Here is a 24521-nt window from a genome sequence, read left to right as displayed (position 1 = left end):
TCCATTCATACTTTTGAGTGTTGATCGTATTTGTTTGGACTTCTGATTAACCATGATTAACCTTTTAAGAATATACATATAGAATACTTCATCATTATTACCTGCAAGTACAAGCCACGTACTGTACTTCATGCTCGTCTGTGACGGTCAGTAGATGTAGCAAAAACGTTGACACTGTACTTGGAAAGCGTAACATTTCTAAGTGGTACTGTGTGTGTTCTAGTTCCCCTGGTGATGAAAGAGTGGACAAATGTTATTCAAAACACATACGGTCATTATTTTTTAATTTACAAAGATATACAGATAAATGGACAAAAAAGGAGGTCACATCGAATGAACATACTATGAATCTGTGGCTTCAAGGTCCTTGATGTTTCTTTGTTGCGTATACCCACATTAAATGATTATTGCTGGTTTAGTTGGCATTTCATAACTCATCCACAAAAGGTGTATTAATGAGATGTCCACTAGCAGCCATGGTCTTCTTACCCTCCACAAATTTCTTTGCAGCCTGGAAAGAAAAATGATTGAAATACTCGGCGTGCACAGACATGATAACCGTATTTTTCGGAGTATAAGTCGCACCGGCCAAAAATGCATAATAAAGAAGGGGAAAAAAAAAACATATATAAGTCGCACTGGAGTATAAGTCGCATTTTGGGGGGAAATGTATTTGATAAAAGCCAACACCAAGAATAGATAGACATCCATCCATCCATCTATCTTCTTCCGCTTATCCGAGGTCGGGTCGCGGGGGCAGCAGCCTAAGCAGGGAAGCCCAGATTTCCCTCTCCCCAGCCACTTCGTCCAACTCCTCCCGGGGGGATCCCGAGGCGTTCCCAGGCCAGCCGGGAGACATAGTCTTCCCAACGTGTCCTGGGTCTTCCTCGTGGCCTCCTACCGGTCGGACGTGCTCTAAACACCTCCCTAGGGAGGCGCTCGGGTGGCATCCTGACCAGATGCCCGAACCACCTCATCTGACTCCTCTCGATGTGGAAGAGCAGCGGCTTTACTTTGAGCTCCCCCCGAATGACAGAGCTTCTCACCCTATCTCTAAGGGAGAGACCCGCCACCCGGCGGAGGAAACTCATTTCGGCCGCTTGTACCCGTGATCTTGTCCTTTCGGTCATAACCCAAAGCTCATGACCATAGGTGAGGATGGGAACGTAGATCGACCGGTAAATTGAGAGCTTTGCCTTCCGGCTCAGCTCCTTCTTCACCACAACGGATCGATACAGCGTCCGCATTACTGAAGACGCCGCACCGATCCGCCTGTCGATCTCACGATCCACTCTTCCCTCACTCGTGAACAAGACTCCGAGGTACTTGAACTCCTCCACTTGGGGCAAGATCTTCTCCCCAACCCGGAGATGGCACTCCACCCTTTTCCGGGCGAGAACCATGGACTCGGACTTGGAGGTGCTGATTCTCATCCCAGTCGCTTCACACTCAGCTGCGAACCGATCCAGTGAGAGCTGAAGATCCTGGCCAGATGAAGCCATCAGGACCACATCATCTGCAAAAAGCAGAGACCTAATCCTGCAGCCACCAAACCAGATCCCCTCAACGCCTTGACTGCGCCTAGAAATTCTGTCCATAAAAGTTATGAACAGAATGTGTGACAAAGGGCAGCCTTGGCGGAGTCCAACCCTCACCGGAAACGTGTCCGACTTACTGCAATGCGGACCAAGCTCTGACACTGATCATACAGGGAGTGGACCGCCACAATCAGACAGTCCGAAACCCCATACTCTCTGAGCACTCCCCACAGGACTTCCCGAGGGACACGGTCGAATGCCTTCTCCAAGTCCACAAAGCACATGTAGACTGGTTGGGCAAACTCCCATGCACCCTCAAGGACCCTGCCCAGAGTATAGAGCTGGTCCACAGTTCCACGACCAGGACGAAAACCACACTGTTCCTCCTGAATCCGAGGTTCGACTATCCGGCGTAGCCTCCTCTCCAGTACACCTGAATAGACCTTACCGGGAAGGCTGAGGAGTGTGATCCCACGATAGTTAGAACACACCCTCCGGTTCCCCTTCTTAAAGAATAGACATTTGAAAGGCAATTTAAAATAAATAAAGAATAGTGAACAACAGGCTGAATAAGTGTACGTTATATGAGGCATAAATAACCAACTGGTATGTTAACGTAACATATTATGGTAAGAGTCATTCAAATAACTATAACATATAGAACATGCTATACGTTTACCAAACAATCTGTCACTCCTAATCGCTAAATCCCATGAAATCTTATACGTCTAGTCCAGGGGTCGGCAACCTTTACCAGTCAAAGAGCCATTTTGACCAGTTTCACAAATCATAGAAAACAATGGGAGCCACAAAAAAATTTTGAAATTCAAAATGAAATAACACTGCATACAAAGTTGTTTTTTTTTGCTTTGTGCTATGTATAAACCAGGGGTCTCAGACACGCTGCCCACGCCTGAACATTTGAATGCTGGTGCGGCACGCGGGTTTTATATAAATGGCGCTTGTCAGCGTCATGCGTGCCGTGATAGTACAGCATACAGGTAAAAGCCAGTAAATTAGAATATTTTGAAAAACTTGATTTATTTCAGTAATTGCATTCAAAAGGTGTAACTTGTACATTATATTTATTCATTGCACACAGACTGATGCATTCAAATGTTTATTTCATTTAATTTTGATGATTTGAAGTGGCAACAAATGAAAATCCAAAATTCCGTGTGTCACAAAATTAGAATATTACTTAAGGCTAATACAAAAAAGGGATTTTTAGAAATGTTGGCCAACTGAAAAGTATGAAAATGAAAAATATGAGCATGTACAATACTCAATACTTGGTTGGAGCTCCTTTTGCCTCAATTACTGCGTTAATGCGGCGTGGCATGGAGTCGATGAGTTTCTGGCACTGCTCAGGTGTTATGAGAGCCCAGGTTGCTCTGATAGTGGCCTTCAACTCTTCTGCGTTTTTGGGTCTGGCATTCTGCATCTTCCTTTTCACAATACCCCACAGATTTTCTATGGGGCTAAGGTCAGGGGAGTTGGCGGGCCAATTTAGAACAGAAATACCATGGTCCGTAAACCAGGCACGGGTAGATTTTGCGCTGTGTGCAGGCGCCAAGTCCTGTTGGAACTTGAAATCTCCATCTCCATAGAGCAGGTCAGCAGCAGGAAGCATGAAGTGCTCTAAAACTTGCTGGTAGACGGCTGCGTTGACCCTGGATCTCAGGAAACAGAGTGGACCGACACCAGCAGATGACATGGCACCCCAAACCATCACCCAACCATGCAAATTTTGCATTTCCTTTGGAAATCGAGGTCCCAGAGTCTGGAGGAAGACAGGAGAGGCACAAGATCCACGTTGCCTGAAGTCTAGTGTAAAGTTTCCACCATCAGTGATGGTTTGGGGTGCCATGTCATCTGCTGGTGTCGGTCCACTCTGTTTCCTGAGATCCAGGGTCAACGCAGCCATCTACCAGCAAGTTTTAGAGCACTTCATGCTTCCTGCTGCTGACCTGCTCTATGGAGATGGAGATTTCAAGTTCCAACAGGACTTGGCGCCTGCACACAGCGCAAAATCTACCCGTGCCTGGTTTACGGACCATGGTATTTCTGTTGTAAATTGGCCCGCCAACTCCCCTGACCTTAGCCCCATAGAAAATCTGTGGGGTATTGTGAAAAGGAAGATGCAGAATGCCAGACCCAAAAACGCAGAAGAGTTGAAGGCCACTATCAGAGCAACCTGGGCTCTCATAACACCTGAGCAGTGCCAGAAACTCATCGACTCCATGCCACGCCGCATTAACGCAGTAATTGAGGCAAAAGGAGCTCCAACCAAGTATTGAGTATTGTACATGCTCATATTTTTCATTTTCATACTTTTCAGTTGGCCAACATTTCTAAAAATCCCTTTTTTGTATTAGCCTTAAGTAATATTCTAATTTTGTGACACACGGAATTTTGGATTTTCATTTGTTGCCACTTCAAATCATCAAAATTAAATGAAATAAACATTTGAATGCATCAGTCTGTGTGCAATGAATAAATATAATGTACAAGTTACACCTTTTGAATGCAATTACTGAAATAAATCAAGTTTTTCAAAATATTCTAATTTACTGGCTTTTACCTGTATAGCGCCCACTACAACCAGCGTGCCTGATCAGCCACATGTTGTATGGGGCTTCCGCTTGCTCACGTAGGTGACAGCAAGGCATACTTGGTCAACAACCACACAGGTTACACTGACGGTATAAAAAAAACTTTAACACTCTTACTAATAATGCGCCACACTGTGAACCCACACCAAACAAGAATGACAAACACATTTCGGGAGAACATCTGCACAGTAACACAACATAAACACAACAGGACAAATACCCAGAATCCCATGCAGCCCTAACTCCTCCGGGATACATTATATATTATTATTATTATTATCATTATATATATTATTACAATCTAGGTGTAATTTTCGACCCTACCCTTTCACTCCTCCCCCACGTAAACCACATCACCAAAACTGCATTCTTCCACCTCAGAAACATTGCCCGTCTCCGGCCCTCCCTCACATCCTCTGCTGCCGAAACCCTCATCCACGCCTTCATCTCATCCCGGCCAAACTACTGCAACAGCATCCTCTACGGCATCACCTCCAAAACCCTCAACAAACTGCAATACGTCCAGAACTCTGCTGCCCGCCTGCTCACCGGAACCCGCTCCAGAGAGCACATCACACCTGTCCTTCATGACCTCCACTGGCTGCCTGTCAAATACAGAATCACCTTTAAAATACTCCTCACCACCTACAAGGCACTCCATAACCTGGCACCACCCTACCTCTCTGACCTCCTCCAGCCACACGTCCCGTCCCGTTCCCTCAGGTCTAATGATGCCGGCCTCCTTGAGGTCCCCAAGACCAGGCGCCGAACCTGGGGCGACAGGGCCTTCTCCGTGGCTGCCCCCCCTCTCTCTGGAACGCTCTCCCCAGGCACATCAGAGATGCTCCCTCCCTCCCTACCTTCAAAGCCACCCTAAAAACTCACCTCTTCACATTAGCCTTTCCAAACTGACCCTGCCCTAGGTGTCTCTTATTTATTTATTTATTTTTATTTATTTTTTTCTAATAAAGTTGTTTTTATCCCCCCCCCCCCCCCCCCACCCCCCCACACACACATGTAAAGCGACTTTGGGTATTTAGAAAAGCGCTATATAAATCCCAGGTATTATTATTATTATTATTATACACCCCCGCTACCAAACCCCGCCCACCTCAACCGACGCACAGGGGCGGGGGGTTGATGTGTGAGGGAGCAGGGTTGGGGTGGGGGCGGGGTTTGGTGGTAGCAGGGGTGTATAATGTAGCCCGGAAGAGTCAGGGCTGCATGGGATTCTGGGTATTTGTTCTGTTGTGTTTATGTTGTGTTAAGGTGCAGATGTTCTCCCGAAATGTGTTTGTCATTTTTGTTTGGTTTTGGTTCAAAGTGTGGCGCATTATTAGTAAGAGTGTTAAAGTTGTTTTATATGGTCACCGTCAGTGTAACCTGTGTGGCTGTTGACCAAGTATGCCTTGCTGTCACGTACGTGTGCAAGCTGAAGATGCATACTGTATAACAAGTGGATGGGCTGGCAGCTGTTAATACAGAATGTAGAGGGCGCCAAATGTTGTACCATCATGGCACGCCCTTATTATAACTAAGGGTGAAAATCGGTGAATATTAATCCCTGGAGGTTTCTGCGAGAGGCACTGAAATCCGGAAGTCTCCCGGGTTCGGCATGTACCGTATTTTCCGCACTATAAGGCGCACCTAAAAACCACACATTTTCTCAAAAGCTGACAGTGCGCCTTATAACCTGGTGCGCTTTATATATGGATAAATATTAAGATTCATTTTCATAAAGTTTCGGTCTCGTAACTACGGTAAACAGCCGCCATCTTTTTTCCCGGTAGAACAGGAAGCGCTTCTTCTTCTACGCAAGCAACCGCCAAGGTAAGCACCCACCCCCATAGAACAGGAAGCGCTTCTTCTTCTACTGTAAGCAACCACTCGCCCGCGTAGAAGAAGAAAAAGCGCGCGGATATTACCGTACGTTTCATTTCCTTTGTGTGTTTACATCTGTAAAGACCACAAAATGGCTCCTACTAAACGACAGGGATCCGGTTCATGAAAAGACGCAATCTCTCCATCCGCACACGGATTACTATTTCACAGCAACTGATATTCCTGTGAACCGCACTGTGGATACAACGGGAGCACGTACGGTGAATATTCGCACCACAGGGAATGAGAAGTCATCCTTCACTGTGGTTCTAGCTTGCCATGCTAATGGCCAGAAACTTCCACCCATGGTGATATTCAAAAGGAAGACCTTGCCAAAAGAGACCTTTCCAGCCGGCGTCATCATAAAAGCTAACTCGAAGGGATGGATGAAGAAAAGATGAGCGAGTGGTTAAGGTAAGTTTAAGTTTACGCGAAGAGGCCGGGTGGCTTTTTTCACGCAGCTTCGTCCATGTTGATATACGACTCCATGCGCGCCCACATCACGCTGGTTTTAATATATTATTAAAGTTTGACTGACCTATTTGACTGGTTTTTTGACATTCCTTTAGCGCAGTTAGATGCGGCTTACAACACGGGGCGGCTTATAGGTGGACAAAGTTTTGAAATATGCCGTTCATTGAAGGCGCGGCTTATAACCCAGGGCGCCTTATGGTGCGGAAAATACGGTAAGCTACTGAGCCGCATCAGAGTGATCAAAGAGCCGCGGGTTGCCGACCCCTGGTCTAGTCTCTTACGTGAATGAGATAAATAATATTTTACGCTAATGTGTTCATCATTTCACACATAAGTCGCTCCTGAGTATAAGTCGCACCCCCGGCCAAACTATGAAAAAAACTGCGACTTATAGTCCGAAAAATACGGAAGTTATTAGCTAGCAATAAAGACAGGACACCTTGACCACATCATCCTGGGTGATGGCGTCAATAGCCTGGAGAACCGCCTCAGGATGCTGGTACGCTGCAGTCGTCAGAGCTTGAGCACCCATCTCCTCCATCAGACTCTCAGAACTCTCAATTGACATCAGATATTCACATTTAGCCTGAGTCCTACACAGAAAGATGTGGAATGAGCACCATCATTGAGCATCTCTGGCAAAAACAATCGTCCTGTAGTGAACTCACTTTGCCCTGGTGATGTCCTCTGCAGACACGTTGCCCTCAGCCACACCTTTTATTTGCGCAACAGCAGCTTTGATCACCTAGTGCGAGGTTACGGCACACAAGTGTTGGGGACTTGCACAACACGCAAAGTTTATTTGAATAAAAAGGACTCACGTCTCCGGCAGCATTAGCTTGTGAGATGGTGTAGATCCCAAACAGACCGGAGTCAGAATATGAAGTATTGAAGGTTGAGGCCTCGAAGAAAAATAAACAAAAATGTGACTGAGAGTTGTGAAAGAAAAAAGCTGGATCAGTTTTTTTCCTTACATCAAAAGGCTGTGTGGTTGCTTCAGCAATACCCCGACTCAGCTTGCTGGTAACGTTGGCCCCTCGCTTTACATGCGGCCCAGCTCCCAGGATCCTTTGCAGCACCACAAATGCGTTCGCCTCTGCGCTGGCCATCACGCCACCTTGGCTGACGACCAGCGCGTGAACCAGGGAGTCACTGTTCTGCATACGAAGCTCCCCTACAGAATGAAATCAAATGTGTGGGGTAAAAAAGGGACGACTGTTAAATAGGACAAGTGACGGACAAATAGCTATTAACTACTTTTGATTAAAAACAAATATTAGGCTACCTGAAGTGTGAAATTACTCAACAAAATTCAATGTAAGCTGCAGGAAATCAATCAAAGTTTATTTATATAGCCCTAAATCACAAGTGTCTCAAAAGGGCTGCACAAGCCACAACGACATCCGCGGTACAGAGCCCACATAAGGGCAAGGAAAAACTCAACCCAATGGGATAACGATGAGAAACCTTGGAGGGGACCGCAGATGTGGGGACCCCCCAACCCCTGGGCGACCGGTGCAATGGACGTTGAGTGGATCTAGCATAAAATTGTGAGAGTCCAGTCCATAGTGGATCTAACATAATAGTGAGAGTCCAGTCCATAGTGGATCTAACATAATAGTGAGAGTCCAGTCCATAGTGGATCTAACATAATAGTGTGAAAGTCCAGTCCATAGTGGATCTAACATAATAGTGAGAGTCCAATCCATAGTGGATCTAACATAATAGTGAGAGTCCAGTCTATAGTGGATCTAACATAATATTGTGAGAGTCCAGTCCGTAGTGGCTCAAACATAATAGTGTGAGAGTCCAGTCCATAGTGGATCTAACATAATAGTGTGAAAGTCCAGTCCATAGTGGATATAACATAATAGTGAGAGTCCAGTCCATAGTGGATCTAACATAATAGTGAGAGTCCAATCCATAGTGGATCTAACATAATAGTGAGACTCCAGTCCATAGTGGATCTAACATAATATTGTGAGAGTCCAGTCCGTAGTGGCTCAAACATAATAGTGTGAGAGTCCAGTCCATAATGGATCTAAAATAATAGTGTGAGAGTCCAGTCCATAGTGGATCTAACATAATAGTGAGAGTCCAGTCCATAGTGGATCTAACATAATAGTGTGAGAGTCCAGTCCATAGTGGATCTAAAATAATAGTGTGAGAGTCCAGTCCATAGTGGATCTAACATAATAGTGTGAGAGTCCAGTCCATAGTGGATCTAACATAATATTGTGAGAGTCCAGTCCATAGTGGATCTAACATAATAGTGTGAGAGTCCAGTCCATAGGGGATCTAACATAATAGTGTGAGAGTCCAGTCCATAGTGGATCTAACATAATAGTGTGAGAGTCCAGTCCTTAGTGGATCTAGCATAATAGTGTGAGAGTCCAGTCCATAGTGGATCTAACATAATAGTGAGAGTCCAGTCCATCGTGGATCTAACATAATAGTGAGAGTCCAGTCCATAGTGGATCTAACATAATAGTGTGAGAGTCCAGTCCGTAGTGGATCTAACAATCGTGTGAGAGTCCAGTCCATAGTGGATCTAACATAATAGTGTGAGAGTCCAGTCCATAGTGGATCTAACATAATAGTGAGAGTCCAGTCCATAGTGGATCTAACATAATAGTGAGAGTCCAGTCCATAGTGGATCTAACATAATAGTGTGAGAGTCCAGTCCGTAGTGGATCTAACAATCGTGTGAGAGTCCAGTCCATAGTGGATCTAACATAATAGTGTGAGAGTCCAGTCCATAGTGGATCTAACATAATAGTGAGAGTCCAGTCCATAGTGGGGCCAGCAGGAGACCACCCCGAGCGGAGACAGGTCAGCAGCGTATAGACGTCCCCAACCGATGCACAGACGAGTGGTCCACCCCGGGTCCCGACCCTGGACAGCCAGCGCTTCATCCGTGGCCAAATAAATGTTTCTTTCAGACAGCAGTTCAGATTTTGGCACAATCGTGATGCAACAATATACCATATTTTCCGGACCATAGGGCACACCGGATTATAAGGTGCACTGCCGATGAGTGGGTTTATACAGGTCTATTTTCATACAAAAAGGCGCACCAGATTATAAGGCGCATTAAAGGGGTCATAATATTTTCCTTTCCTACATTTAAAAGACTTCCTTGTGGTCTACATAACATGTAATTGTGGTTCTCTGGTCAAAATGTTGCATAGATGATGTTTTACACATCATCTTCAAGTCACTTTCTGACAGTCTCTTCAGGATACGCCGTTTTGTGGGCGGTCTTATTTACGTGCCTCCACTTGGACAGCGTCTTCTCCCCGTCATCTTTGTTGTAGCGGTGTAGCGTGCAAGGACGGGAGTGGAAGAAGTGTCAAAAGATGGAGCTAACTGTTTTAATGACATTCACACTTTACTTCAATCAATAACGGAGCAGCATCTCCTCATCCGTGGCTCACTCGTGCATCAACAACACAGGAAATGTGTCCCGTGAAAAAACGTCTAACAGGAACTCTCTAATAACTAAAGTTCTTTGGGTGAATAATGTAAAGTCACTACACAGGTATGTTTTAGCGCTTTCATGGCGAGTTTACTGGCAGATATAAGTAAGAACGTTATACTACTTTATATTAGAAATTGCAACAGTGGAGGATGAATGTCACAAACAAGAAGATAAGAGAAAAAGAAGCTTATTGACTACGGTGTTGGTATGGACGTGCGCAAATTTTCAGGACTTACGCAGATCCCAAATACAGATTAGCAGATACCAGAAAGTAAGAAAAGTTGGTTTCGCATAATATTGTAAAACAAAACACCAGATAATATTTCTGTTAAAAAGGGTGCCATTTAGCAGTCCTTATACACACATCATAGTAATACTTGTATCTCTGACTAAGGTAGCCGTAATGAGCCAACAATCCATGAAGCGATGCGCCTTCAAAGTCATACTAAAACATTTTGACGGATTTTTGAGTGCCGTGTATAACGTTCTTTATTTTCAATGGAACATTTAAAGTTTTGGTGTTTACTCTTATATTGCAGTCTACACTATCTCTTATGTGTGACTCCCATCTACTGGTCACACTTATCATTACACCATGTACCATATAAAATTGCTTCAAGGTCGGTAAGCACAACCAGAATTATTCCGTACATTAGGTGCACCAGGTTACAAGGCGCTAGAGATGCGCGGTTTGCGGACACAACCGCGGAGTCCGCGGGTCGGGCGGTTGAAATAAAAAAAAATTAGATTTTATCCGCGGGTCGGATCGGGCGGTTGAAATTAAAAAAAATTAGATTTTAAATAGATTCAGGCGGGTGGCAGTTAAACCAATTGGGAAATATATATACATAGTTAAATGTTGTTACCCACATACGAAAAACGAGCAGGCACCTGCAGCATATGCCACAACAGAAGAAGAAAAAAAAAAAGAGATGGCAACGCCGGCAGCAAACGTGGTACGCGACAAACTAAAAAAGGGAATACTAATGACCAGGGTAAAAAAAGGCCAGAAAAGTTCAGCGTGGACTCGTTTTTATGAGGTTGTAAATCAGGATGATAGTAATGCTGGCTACGTGATTTGCAAGAGCTGCGACGCTGTTTATGTCTACGACAGTCACAAAACCGGGACATCTAACATGGTGCATCACATTTGTGCAAAACCCCGAACCTCCACAAACACCCTGAGCATGAGCAGTTTCGTCCGCCGTGATCCCAGAAGAGTGCCACAGGATGTTAAAACAAGATAGAACGCAGCTGCCTGCAGCAGTTTGAGTGGCGCGAGCGCGCTTGGAGGTGCGCTCAGCGCGGCTCCCAGATGATTGCGCACTGGTGTGCGTCTGGGCCGTGACAGCGTGGCACGCATTGAATGTCTCTGCTGCATTGGATCAGTCTCCTTTCTTTAACAGGCAAAAACTTTATAACCTCACTAATGCCTTGCATCGTCTATATTAGATATATAACAACGGGCGGGTGGCGGATGGCGGGCGGGTGCGGTTTTGATTAAATGTTAGTTCGGGTGGATGGCGGATGGTTGACGACTTTTGTGATGCGGTTGCGGATGAAATAATTGCCTATCCGCGCATCTCTACAAGGCGCACTGTTGATTTTTGAGAAAATGAAAGGATTTTGAGTGCACCTTATAGTCCAGAAAATACGGTAGTTCATTTACATAAGTTCGTCCTCACACTAAGTTTCTTTTCTCGCAATAGACTACAAAAAACACAGTTAAAAACAATCTAAGGAGAGCTGCAGCTTTGTGGGATTCACAGATTTCCACACATTACATTACTTTCCAGACCACAGGTGACAGAATTGATTCGATGTTGTTTACGACTGTTCGCCGTTCCTGTTCAGGACCTGTAAAACTAGCTGCTCGAAAGAGGGATGTATAGAGAGCAGGTCAAACAGAACAGTTGTAATGAGTGAAATCTTTACCTCCACGGTAAACTGCCGTAGTCTCAGGAGCTCCAGCCCCACTGCGGACACTCATTAGCCCCTCGCCCAGTTGCCGCATTACAGAGTGCGGTACACCTAAATGCAAACAGGAAAATATGCTACGTTAACAATGTTGGACAGGAAAATAAACTGTTCAAATGCATTCATAACAAAATGACACTTACCAAGTCCGACAAGAGCCATCCTGCTAGAAGTGAAATGGTCTTCGACAAATAACTGCAGCTACGGGTGGAAAACAACAAGATGGTCAATTCCAGATGGAAGCCAGCGTGTGGTCTTTTGCAGTTAAGAAAAAGCGCAGATCCATACTTTTTCTGGAGAAATACGGCCAATCATGTAGTCGGGGCAGTACAAAGAGTTGGACAGGGCGTTTTTGTACGCCACTTCATGCAACTTCTCTAGCAAACCTGCAGAAAAATATTAAGGAAGACTTTCATTTTAATGTAAATGTGGGATGCCAAAGTGCTTTAGACATCATTTCCAGCTGATTAGGGGGAAACGCTGGTACCAACCTATTTGAGGAGACTGCTGAGCCAAAGCTCTGTCAATCTTCACCCTGGATGTCAGGTCGTCCACTTCCCAAGGCCTGAACTCCTGAGCCGTGGTCACGTTGACCAAATGCTCAAATATTTGATCTCTTATCACACACACAGAGATATTCAAGTCAAGACACAGGACATTATCCAACCAGGAAATCTTGTGCTAGTAACATTCATCGATAACATTCCAAAGTATCAACTCACAGGTGATCTCTTAAGCAGTCTGTAGTGTAGGCCATAGCTTCCCTGGACGATGTTACACTACAGGAAAAAGGACAACACAATTTGTGTGTGTGATTACACTTACAACCATTCATTTGTTTCATATATCCAGTCATTTGCCATATCATCTTCCAAAGTCCAATCGCCCAAATTATTTCAACCAGTGGACTTACTTTATGATTTAGCTTTTTTGTGATTGTCACCACAGAAGGGTATGGCAAAGGCATACGTGTGATAATAACAATAAACCAGAAATGGGAGTTACAAGGACATGGGAAAGGGTCTGGCTGCTCTAAGCTGTATGAGTAATAGACTAATTATCAATTACATACATACAGAAATTGTTTCCAAGCAGACGTTAAATAAATACACACTTAAGTCTGTCGCCAGTCTTGAAAAGTGTTGAGTACTTTTACTTTCTAAAAATGGTATTATACAGAGATGAACTTCTCTATACACTCGATGGTGGCAGTTTCAATTTCAGCCAAGATGCATCAAGCGTCACAGGATGGACTGCTATATTTATTCAGTTTAGTTACCGGGTACTTAAGTCACTCACTTCAGACTGCCTCCCAGAGCTTCCACACTGTGGCAGATCTTGAAGGCAGAACCACCTTTAGTAGTCTACAAAACACACAAGGAATACAAGGAATGTCTGTTTTAAAATGTCCAATTGCATAGGTGAAGTGGAATATGAAATACGGACGATCCTTGATTTGCGACATTTCTTGGTTTCAACTAAGGCTGAAACGACGCGTCGACGTAGTCGACGTCATCGGTTACGTAAATACGTCGACGCCGTTTTTGTGCGTCGGCGCGTCGCATATTTACGTCACTCTACTTTACTGTCATGGCGGAGCGCAAAGCAGACGATGCGAGCGAGGGGAAAAAAGCACGCCAAAAGTCGTCAAAAGTGTGGGAGTATTTCAATAAACGGCCTAATAATGTTGTTGTATGCACACTGTGTCGAGCGGAAATGGCCTATCATAGCAGCACAACGGCTATGAACGAACATTTGAAAAGAAAACCCCCGACAGCGTTCTTGCCATCACCATCAACAAGTCAATCGTCCGCGTGCGTATACGTTGTCATCATTACACAAAAACATGAATGTGTCATTTGTATCTGCGTTGTAAATTCATAAACTAAAGCACCGTTTCGCTCTGAGAGGCGCGTTTGGCGTGCCTGTTCAGTGTTTACAAAGACGCGCTCCTCTTTAACGCTGTGGAGAGGCGGCGGCGGCGGCGAGCGAGCGGCGAGGCGGGGCGCGCCGGGAGCGACGCTGCAATCGTGCCCAGGTGCGCGATCCGCGCAGTTGGAAGAGAAAAGACTTTGTGTAAAATTAAAAGATTGTAAGTTCAGTCTGTCGGTCCTGAAAGAACCCCACAGCACAAGACGTGTCACAAACGCTAACGTTAATTAGTTGTGCAAATACCTTTTACAACATTAACAGTTACATATACTATGTACAAACGAACAATTAACTTTCACTTTAATCATACTATCATTGTTGTGTTATTAAGCAAAATAAGCAATAATTTTACTTTTGTTGAAATGTTTACACTGTACACTTTTTTGTATTGGATGTTTAGCTTTATTTTTGCACATTTTAGCAAATAAGCAATACTTTTACTTTTGTTGAAATGTTTACACTTGTTACAGAATATTTCCGTTTTGCACTTTTTTGTATTGGATGTTTATCTTTATTTTTGCACATTTTAAAGCAAAATAAGCAATACTTTTACTTTTGAAATGCTTATACTATTCCAGAATATTAAGATTTGCACTGGATGTTTACTTTTATATTTGCCCATTAAAAAGCAAATAAGCTACTTTTAATTTTGTTAAATGTTAAAAGTTTTAAATGTTTACATTGTTACAGACTATTTTGTCATGTTGTTGTCAATGTTGACTGAGTGGCCATACTTTTTTTTTTGTAAATAAAAGCCATGCCTTTTGAAAAAACTGGCCTACATTTATTTTTTCCTCTTCATTTTAAATAAAAAAAAAATCGGTAAAAGGAAAAATAATCTATAGATTAATCGAAAAAATAATCTATAGATTAACCGATTAATCGGAAAAAAAAAAAAAATCTATAGATTAATCGATAGAAAAATAATCGTTAGCTGCAGCCCTAGTTTCAACGTACCGGTACTCCCATAAAATAATACTCAGTGGCCTAGTGGTTAGAGTACCGCGATACTATACTAGTACCGGTATACCGTACAACACTACTGCAATTGTGCATTGCTTATTTCTCAATCGCCTGCTTCTCTTCCGGTACCCGCTATATGTTGTGATGGCTGATAGCGCTTGGCAATTACATCACAGATGGACGACAGGCTTGTGTAACGTTTAACGTCTTTATTTATGTAAAAGTTCTCAGAACAACATTATATAAAAGTGTACTGTTTTTAAAGCCAGTGTTTACTTTTCTAGTAATGTTAAAATCAATGATCTTTTTTGATGATGGTAGATCGATATATATCTTCTAGAAGGCCAACTAGCAGAGCACAGATCGATACACTTGAATGTTGGGAATATAAAATGATTAAGACTACTGCAACTCACTTCTTGTGGGGATCCCCAGCAAGAACACCCAGAAGCTGCAGTACTTACAGAATAGTGCTGCTCGGATCCTGATGAGAGTGCGGAAATAGGACCACATCACACCGCTTCTCAAATCCCTTCACTGGCTTCCTGTTCCACTCAGGATTGAATACAAAGTCTCCGTACCAACCCACCAGTGCCTCCATGGAAATGCCCCCCCCCAAAACCTCCACACGACACCTCCGCTCCGGACAGGCTAACCTCCTCCAACCTAAGAGGACAAAGCTCTGAACTATGGGAGACCGGGCTTTCTGCTCCGCCGCTACCAGTCTGTGGAACGCTCTCCCTGACCACCTGAGGGCACCACAGACTGTGGATGCTTTTAAAAAAGGCTTAAAAACCCTTCTTTTCAAAAAAGCCGTTTTTTTAGATATATATGTGCTAGTTCTAGCTATTAGGCTGTTGTAGTTTTTATTCTTTTTACTATTTATTTTACTTGTTGGGGGCGGCTATTTGTGGTTCTAGCGTTGTTTTGTTTTTGTTTTTTTAAATGCACTGTAGCACTTTCTTTCTTTCTTTAGTTTATTTCGAACATGAACACACTTACATCATAATACATCACACAATTTCATATCATTTCACTTTACATCATGCCCGCAAAGGAGTAGGAAGAAGCAAAGCTTATTTAATCCTACCCCTTTCCCACTTCAAAGCGTTTACAAATATATAGAATCATTTACTGACCTTTTTTAATAATAAAATAACCTCTATGAATTAGTATACAGCAGTTTTGTAATATGTAATTAATTAATTAATTCAGTCATTATTAACATACTGAGATGAAGAATATCTTATTTTCAATAAGGTGGGAAGTATTTCTCATAATTCTTCTTCTTTGTACTCTGTAAGCACTATTATTTTGAACAACCTCATATCAGTACAATTTTTAACTTCTTTACTTAATCCATTCCATAATTTAATTCCACATACTGATATGCTAAAAGTCTTTGCGGTTGTTTTGCTTAATGTAAAGTGCTTTTACAAATAAAATCTACTATTATTATTATTATCTATCGTTACAACCATACCATGTAACTAATAAGGCATCCTGTGAGGATACACATAAATCACAATTTACCAGGTTTGCAGCCAGCCGCAGCACATGAGACACACCCTGGTTTTCCAGGGTCTCATAGCGACTCCCTGCTTTCACAAACACCCCCACAGTGGACATGGGTGAGTAGTTCTCCAGGGACACTATCACCAGACCATTTGGGAGCTTGGACACCTGACACAAAGAAAGTTGTTGTTTAGACTGATGCGGGGAATAGACGACAAGCTAACTAAAGCATCACCTACCTGGACATGTTGAGGAGGGGTCGGTGGTGCTGGGGAGGGCTTGCGGGTAGTAGCCAAGTGCTGAGTCAGGGGTTCACTTCGTCTGGCGGCAGCATAGCACCGTTTCTGCAAGTACGGCATGAGCAATCTGAACTGTTTCAATGCTACAAATGGAAAATGCCATTTCTTTTTGCGAGTACATGTAGACAGAATGATGCGTTTGTGATTTATTGACATACAGTACCGTATTTTCCGCACTATAAGGCGCACCTAAAAACCACAAATTTTCTCAAAAGCTGACAGTGCGCCTTATAACCCGGTGCGCTTTATATATGGATAAATATTAAGATTCATTTTCATAAAGTTTCGGTCTCGCAACTTCGGTAAACAGCCGCCATCTTTTTTCCCGGTAGAACAGGAAGCGCTTCTTCTTCTACGCAAGCAACCGCCAAGGTAAGCACCCGCCCCCATAGAACAGGAAGCGCTTCTTCTTCTACTGTAAGCAACCACCCGCCCGCGTAGAAGAAGAAAAAGCGCGCGGATATCACCGTACGTTTCATTTCCTTTGTGTGTTTACATCTGTAAAGACCACAAAATGGCTCCTACTAAGCGACAGGTATCCGGTTCATGAAAAGACGCAATCTCTCCATCCGCACACGGATTACTATTTCACAGCAACTGATATTCCTGTGAACCGCACTGTGGATACAACGGGAGCACGTACGGTGAATATTCGCACCACAGGGAATGAGAAGTCATCCTTCACTGTGGTTCTAGCTTGCCATGCTAATGGCCAGAAACTTTCACCCATGGTGATATTCAAAAGGAAGACCTTGCCAAAAGAGACCTTTCCAGCCGGCGTCATCATAAAAGCTAACTCGAAGGGATGGATGAAGAAAAGATGAGCGAGTGGTTAAGGTAAGTTTAAGTTTACGCGAAGAGGCCGGGTGGCTTTTTTCACGCAGCTCTGTCCATGTTGATATACGTATGTTTGTGATTGCACATTTGCGTACATTTTGGGAGTGAACAGAGTTGTTAGAACGCTGGTTTTTAATATATTATTAAAGTTTGACTGACCTATCTGACTGTTTTTTTGACATTCCTTTAGCGCAGTTAGATGCGGCTTACAACACGGGGCGGCTTATAGGTGGACAAAGTTTTGAAATATGCCGTTCATTGAAGGCGCGGCTTTTAACCCAGGGCGCCTTATGGTGCGGAAAATACGGTAAATATATTCTATCGCCTCCTTCCAAAATAAGGCTCCAGTACAGGAAAGGGTGACCTCATAGTGCTGCCAAACAAGCATCCCCCTTCATTCATCATCATTACATTTCATTTCTTTCATGAAAATGCATATATACAAGCCACGTACAGTTGACACTTTCATTGTTTTTTGTTTCTTATACATTTCCATGATCAGAAAGGAGCAGATGGAAGAATACTATTCTTATATTTATCTGCCCCCTTTTTAACACAAATTATTTTAGATGACTTTTTAACTGTTCCCTCCACCAACACCCGAACTCCAACATACTTTTTTAATTTTCGTTTAAGCATTTTCACAATGACACGTCCAATCAAAATCAAAAATCAGTTTGATATAATTTCAGTTGTCTCCTTTTGTAACTCTTTTTAAATTCAAAGATATTCTTGCAACTTTTTAAGTATTTCTTTAGAGAATTCCATGCTTTCACATTTGTTCGCACTCTTGGATGTTTGAAATCATACGGCCTTCTGTGATTCTCATCTTCAGATGTGAACACAAATAACTTTTGCAAGTCCTTCGGCAGAACTTTATTTCTAGCTTTGAACATCACTAATAGAGGATGCTAGTGATGGGTCCGGCAACACCGATGCATCGGCGCATGCGTCGAGCTCATAGAGCGAAACCCTGTGTCGGTGCGCGTACCGCTTTTAGAAAGTCACGTGACCGATCATGAGCTGTTTTGGTCACGTGACCAATACGCCAACTGTGTCGCACTGACGCCTCCTCTGTGCCCTGTGAGCGGCTCTTTTCTACAGCCGGAGAAATAATAACTAAGAAGAGAAAGCGTCTAAAATTGAATACGTTGGAAAAACTGTTTTTTTTAATTTTTTTAATAAGAGTGTAAAAAAATAATAATAATAATTTCCAGGTCCACAAGCATCCTCATTCACAACACGTTCTCTTAGATTTCCATGTTATGATACATGTTCACATTATTTATTGACTGTATCTAAAAAAGACAAAAAATATATTTTTATTTAAATGAAGTTATGAAATAATCCTAAATGAAATACAATGACTTGGTTTATATTATTGTATATACTAGGGCAGTGGTTCTCAACCTTTTTTCAGCAATGTACCCCCTGTGAATTTTTTTTAAATTCAAGTACCCCCTAATCAGAGCAAAGCATTTTTGTTTGGGAAAAAAAAAGATAAAGAAGTAAAATACAGCACTATGTCATCAGTTTCTGATTTATTAAATTGTATAACAGTGCAAAATATTGCTCATTTGTAGTGGTCTTTTTTGAACTATTTGGAAAAAAAGATATAAAAATAACTAAAAACTTGTTGAAAAATAAACAAGTGATTCAATTATAAATAAAGATTTCTACACATAGAAGTAATCATCATCTTAAAGTGCCCTCTTTGGGGATTGTATTAGAGATCCATCTGGATTCATGAACTTAATTCTAAACATTTCTTCACAAAAAAAAAAAATCTTTAACATCAATATTTATGGAACATGTCCACAAAAAATCTAGCTGTCAACACTGAATATTGCATTGTTGCATTTCTTTTCACACTTCTTTTTGACAGACATTTCAGTGACAAACCTGAGTTTATGAACTTACATTCATATTTTGTTGAAGTATTATTCAATAAATATATTTATAAAGGATTTTTGAATTGTTGCTATTTTTAGAATATTTAAAAAAAATCTCACGTACCCCTTGGCATACCTTCAAGTACCCCCAGGGGTACGCGTACCCCCATTTGAGAACCACTGTACTAGGTCATACAATCAGTGTCAGTTGAGTCGGTCCATAGGTTGCCTGTAGGGATGTTTAATGTCCAGCAGATGTCAGTATTTAGTGACACAGTATCAACACAGTATCAATACAGTTTTGCAATGTGTCGAAACGCTTCATGACGCCTCATCAACCCATCACTAGAGGATGCAATTCTACACTGTCTTTTAGTTTTAATAATCCTGCCCTAATGAAGAGTGGATTTGTGTGGTCTCTGTTGGCCCTGCGATGAGGTGGCGACTTGTCCAGGGTGTACTCCGCCTTCCGCCCGATTGTAGCTGAGATAGGCTCCAGCGCCCCCCGCGACCCCAAAGGGAATAAGCGGTAGAAAATGGATGGATGGATGTATACTACTGTAAAAATGATACGAATGACCCTTTTCTGTGAAAGAAAAGAGTATTGAACCCTTGAGTGTTCAATTGTTGTAATTGCTCCTACAGCGGAGTGTTTTAAGTCTCGTCTTAAGATCCACTTTTATTCTCTGGCTTTTAACACTAAGTGAGTTGTGTGGTCCTCTGTGTTTTTAAATTTAGATTTTATTAGGGCCCGCATGGCCCATTGTATAAGGACTCCCAAAGGGAGTCCTTATACAATGGGACATAAGGACCTATTGAATTTGTAAGGTTTTATTCTTTATTCTTCCGCCGCCACATTAAACTGTAATTTGACGCACTTAACATGCTTCAAAACTCACCATATTTGACCCACACATCAGGACCTGCAAAAATTACCTTTTTTTAAAAAACCAAACCTCAAAACTCAAAATTGCGCTCTAGCGCCCCCTAGACAAAAAACAAACTAGACTGCCTATATCTCCCACTAGGAAGATCGGAGAGACATGAAACAAAAACCTGTATGTAGGTGTGACTTAGACCTAGTTTTCATAATTGTATATCATCAGGCAAAAATCAACAGGAAGTTGGCAATTCCCCCTTCAAGACAAAAAAGTACTAAAAACAGTCACTTTTGCCTCTTTGAGCTGTAATTTGACCCCCTTAACATGCTTCAAAACTCACCGAACTGAACACACACATCAGGACTGGCAAAAATTGCGATCTAATAAAAAACCTAACCCCAAATCTCAAAATTGTGCTCTAGCGCAATTTTTTAATGAAACGCACAAAAACTGCTCCTCGGATAAAAAAAACTGACAAAACTGCCTGTAACTCCCACTGGGAAGGTCGGAGAGACATGAAACAAAAACCTCTATGTAGGGCTCACTTAGACCTACATTTCATAAATTGACAACCCCCAGCAAAAATCAACAGGAAGTTTGCTATTCCCCCTTCAAAACTAATTTTTTGTAAAAACCGGTCACCTTCCTTCAAAAACGATCTCCTCTGAGCGCGTTTGTCGTTTCGGCTTCAAACTAACACAGGAGAGAGATTAAACCCTTGTGTATAAAATAACAGAACAGCGTTTTAATACCTGCTTCGGTTTTGATTTTATGACCCTTCAAAGACCCGCTGCGCTGATGCTGCTGCGCTGCTGTTTTTTTAAGATGGCTGCTTAAAAGTAGGAAGCACCAGCGTGCCCACACAATGCAGACAAGGTAGGAACCGTATTTTCCGCACTATAAGGCGCACCTAAAAACCACAAATTTTCTCAAAAGCTGACAGTGCGCCTTATAACCCGGTGCGCTTTATATATGGATTAATATTAAGATTCATTTTCATAAAGTTTCGGTCTCGTAACTACGGTAAACAGCCGCCATCTTTTTTCCCGGTAGAACAGGAAGCGCTTCTTCTTCTACGCAAGCAACCGCCAAGGTAAGCACCCGCCCCCATAGAACAGGAAGCGCTTCTTCTTCTACTGTAAGCAACCACCCGCCCGCGTAGAAGAAGAAAAAGCGCGCGGATATTACCGTACGTTTCATTTCCTTTGTGTGTTTACATCTGTAAAGACCACAAAATGGCTCCTACTAAGCGTCAGGGATCCGGTTCATGAAAAGACGCAATCTCTCCATCCGCACACGGATTACTATTTCACAGCAACTGATATTCCTGTGAACCGCACTGTGGATACAACGGGAGCACGTACGGTGAATATTCGCACCACAGGGAATGAGAAGTCATCCTTCACTGTGGTTCTAGCTTGCCATGCTAATGGCCAGAAACTTCCACCCATGGTGATATTCAAAAGGAAGACCTTGCCAAAAGAGACCTTTCCAGCCGGCGTCATCATAAAAGCTAACTCGAAGGGATGGATGAAGAAAAGATGAGTGAGTGGTTAAGGTAAGTTTAAGTTTAAGTCCATGTTGATATACGATTCCATGGGCGCCCACATCACGCTGGTTTTAATATATTATTAAAGTTTGACTGACCTATTTGACTGTTTTTTTGACATTCCTTTAGCGCAGTTAGATGCGGCTTACAACACGGGGCGGCTTATAGGTGGACAAAGTTTTGAAATATGCCGTTCATTGAAGGCGCGGCTTATAACCCAGGGCGCCTTATGGTGCGGAAAATACGGTACACTAGACAAACGTATTGGGACACTTATGACTACCACTGGACAAAAGTATTGGGACACTTAGGCCGAAAACTGGACAAAAGTATTGGGACACTTAGGCCGAAAACTGGACAAAAGTATTGGGACACTTAGGCCGAAAACTGGACAAAAGTATTGGGACACTTAGGCCGAAAACTGGACAAAAGTATTGGGACACTTAGGCCGAAAACTGGACAAAAGTATTGGGACACTTAGGCCGAAAACTGGACAAAAGTATTGGGACACTTGGGACTACAACTTGACAAAAGTATTGGGACACTTAGGACTACAACTTGCCAAAAGTATTGGGACACTTGGGACTAAAACTGGACAAAAGTATTGGGACACTTAGGACTAGCACCTGCAAAATACGCGGGCCCGACCAACGCTGCTTGCAGCTTTAATTTATTATTATTTTTGTTTTTATTCAGTCATTGGTGGAGCTAAGGATAATATTTGAATATTGTTTTTAATATTGTTGTGCAGCACTTTGGAAACATTTTTGTTTAAATGTGCTATACAAATAAAATGGATTGGATGGTGTATAAAAAATATATTGAAACACGTTTCTGGCGGTATTTTCCTCCATCCATCCATTTCCTACCGCTTGTCCCTTTCAAAAAAAGGTTGCATTCGTTCGAATGTGACCTTCAGATAGTGCCGAGCTCGGTTAGGGCTTACAAACCACGCTACAAATAAGTAAATGTAAATAAAAACATGTTATAAGAATAGTCAAACAGGCATGGTTGTATATATTACATATCTCTATTAGGATTACAGGCATTTTATTAGCCAGCTAGCACGCTAGCCGAGAGGCTAACGACAACTAAATGCAAGTTCACGTTGGAAGTTGGAAGCTTAAAGACTAGTTATAAATCGGGACAATTATACATTCCCAAGAACTAGACAACCCTAGACTCACAGAGAAGTTGTTGAAGGAACGAATTCCTCTCATGACTGCAAACTCCTCCAGCCGGCGTAGGACTAATAATGATTATGGCGGAGTGACGATGTACCCACAATCCACTGCGGCTTCCAGACTATCGCAGTGTCACATTAGAAAGCATAGACGCAGCATGGAGCGCTACTGCCTACTGGCGCTGACGAGACGCGGGGCCGCCATCTTGGAGTGGTGATCCGCTCCACTCAGTGCAATTCATTTGGCAGGAGCAATGAACTGTCAGCGCATTTAATTCATTTTACCTCACTGAATACCACTGATTTTCACGCAGTTTTTTTGTCATACGTGTAGCTATGATAAAGGACACATGTTTTATTATTCATAGTTTGCCTAAGAGTAATAGAATATTCTTATATGCTATAAGTGACCAGACATCCGAGATCAAAACTGGGAATATAATCCCAGAGAAGGGGGGAAAAACGGTCAGCTATTTTTAAATTGAAGAAACAATATAATTAGGTTATATATACATGTGTATATCCTACATAAACATTAGATATCTATATATTTGAGGGACATTTAGACTGTATCTCTGTTGCTGCAGCAGCAGTGTTTATTCTGTCTTGACACTTTGTATTGATATTTTGTATTACATTCTTCCCTTAAATGATCATGTTTACACTGATTGTTTTGTATGTATTTTTTATGTATGTCGCTTTTATGTATGTCGCTTTCATACTTGTCGCTTTCATACTTGCCAACCTTGAGACCTCCGATTTCGGGAGGTGGGGGCTGGGGGCGTGGTCGGGGGTGGGGCGGGGCGTGGTTAAGAGGGGAGGAGTATATTGACAGCTAGAATTCACCAAGTCAAGTATTTCATACATATATATAATATATATATATATATATATCTCCTGAAAATATGCAAACAAAACTGTGTTTAGATAATTGATACTTCAAACTTGCATAAATAAATATTAAGGAATATAACATAACTTGGCTTCTGAGAGTTTCAAAATGTAATGAATAAAATGCTAAAGTTGTTGATAAACAAGCAATTATTTTAATAATTAAATATGGTCATTTTAAATGAATTATTATGATAATTTAAAATCAATTATTTCAAATATGTTTATTTTAATGTATAATTCTATGGCTGGATGTAATAAGGAGTCACAAAAAAATACAAATAAAAACACAATTTTGATGTTTTTAGCAAAATATAGTAAAAATGTATTTATTTATTTTTTACGTTAATAAATATATTTATTTTTAGGTAAAATAAACATAATACAATGTATCTCTAGTCTGGATGATTTAGTTCTTGTCACCCTGTTGTCCTCCCGTCGTGAAAAAAGGCTGTCCTCACTCAGGTCCGCATGGAGCTGGAGGGGGCGTGGCCTCCAGCTCCGGCTGAAAATCGGGAGATTTTCGGGAGAATATTTGTCCCGGGAGGTTTTCGGGAGAGGCGCTGAATTTAAGGAGTCTCCCGGAAAATTCGGGAGGGTTGGCAAGTATGGT

General features: G+C 42.3%; 1 protein-coding gene across 1 annotated transcript; it reads right to left on the bottom strand.

Annotated features, from left to right (window-relative positions):
• Nucleotides 1-267: 267 nt before the first annotated feature.
• LOC140679747 (cytochrome b-c1 complex subunit 2, mitochondrial-like) lies at nucleotides 268-23167 on the bottom strand. Its single transcript, XM_072915793.1, has 14 exons — nucleotides 23022-23167; nucleotides 16616-16720; nucleotides 16395-16544; nucleotides 13266-13330; nucleotides 12689-12745; nucleotides 12458-12582; nucleotides 12255-12352; nucleotides 12110-12167; nucleotides 11925-12020; nucleotides 7483-7682; nucleotides 7330-7410; nucleotides 7177-7253; nucleotides 6948-7101; nucleotides 268-511 (listed from the first exon to the last, which is right to left on the bottom strand). Exons 1-14 carry the CDS (start codon nucleotides 23052-23054, stop codon nucleotides 428-430), a joined length of 1383 nt encoding a protein of 460 aa, XP_072771894.1. The 5' UTR covers nucleotides 23055-23167; the 3' UTR covers nucleotides 268-427.
• Between the last annotated feature and the right edge of the window lie 1354 nt (nucleotides 23168-24521).

Source organism: Nerophis lumbriciformis, linkage group LG22, assembly GCF_033978685.3.
Source record: "Nerophis lumbriciformis linkage group LG22, RoL_Nlum_v2.1, whole genome shotgun sequence".
In the NCBI taxonomy this organism is placed as follows: Eukaryota; Metazoa; Chordata; class Actinopteri; order Syngnathiformes; family Syngnathidae; genus Nerophis; species Nerophis lumbriciformis.
This window is presented reverse-complemented; position numbering and strand designations above follow the sequence as displayed.

Bases quoted from the DNA above. Each gene is read 5' to 3' on its own strand.
- LOC140679747 (XM_072915793.1), bottom strand. From the start codon at position 23,054: ATGAGAGGAATTCGTTCCTTCAACAACTTCTCT. The intron at 12,746-13,265 runs GTGAGTGACTTA...TTTTTCCTGTAG, and splicing joins GCTCTGGGAGGCAGTCTGAA to TGTAACATCGTCCAGGGAAG. The intron at 12,353-12,457 runs GTTGGTACCAGC...ATTTTTCTGCAG, and splicing joins TCAGCAGTCTCCTCAAATAG to GTTTGCTAGAGAAGTTGCAT.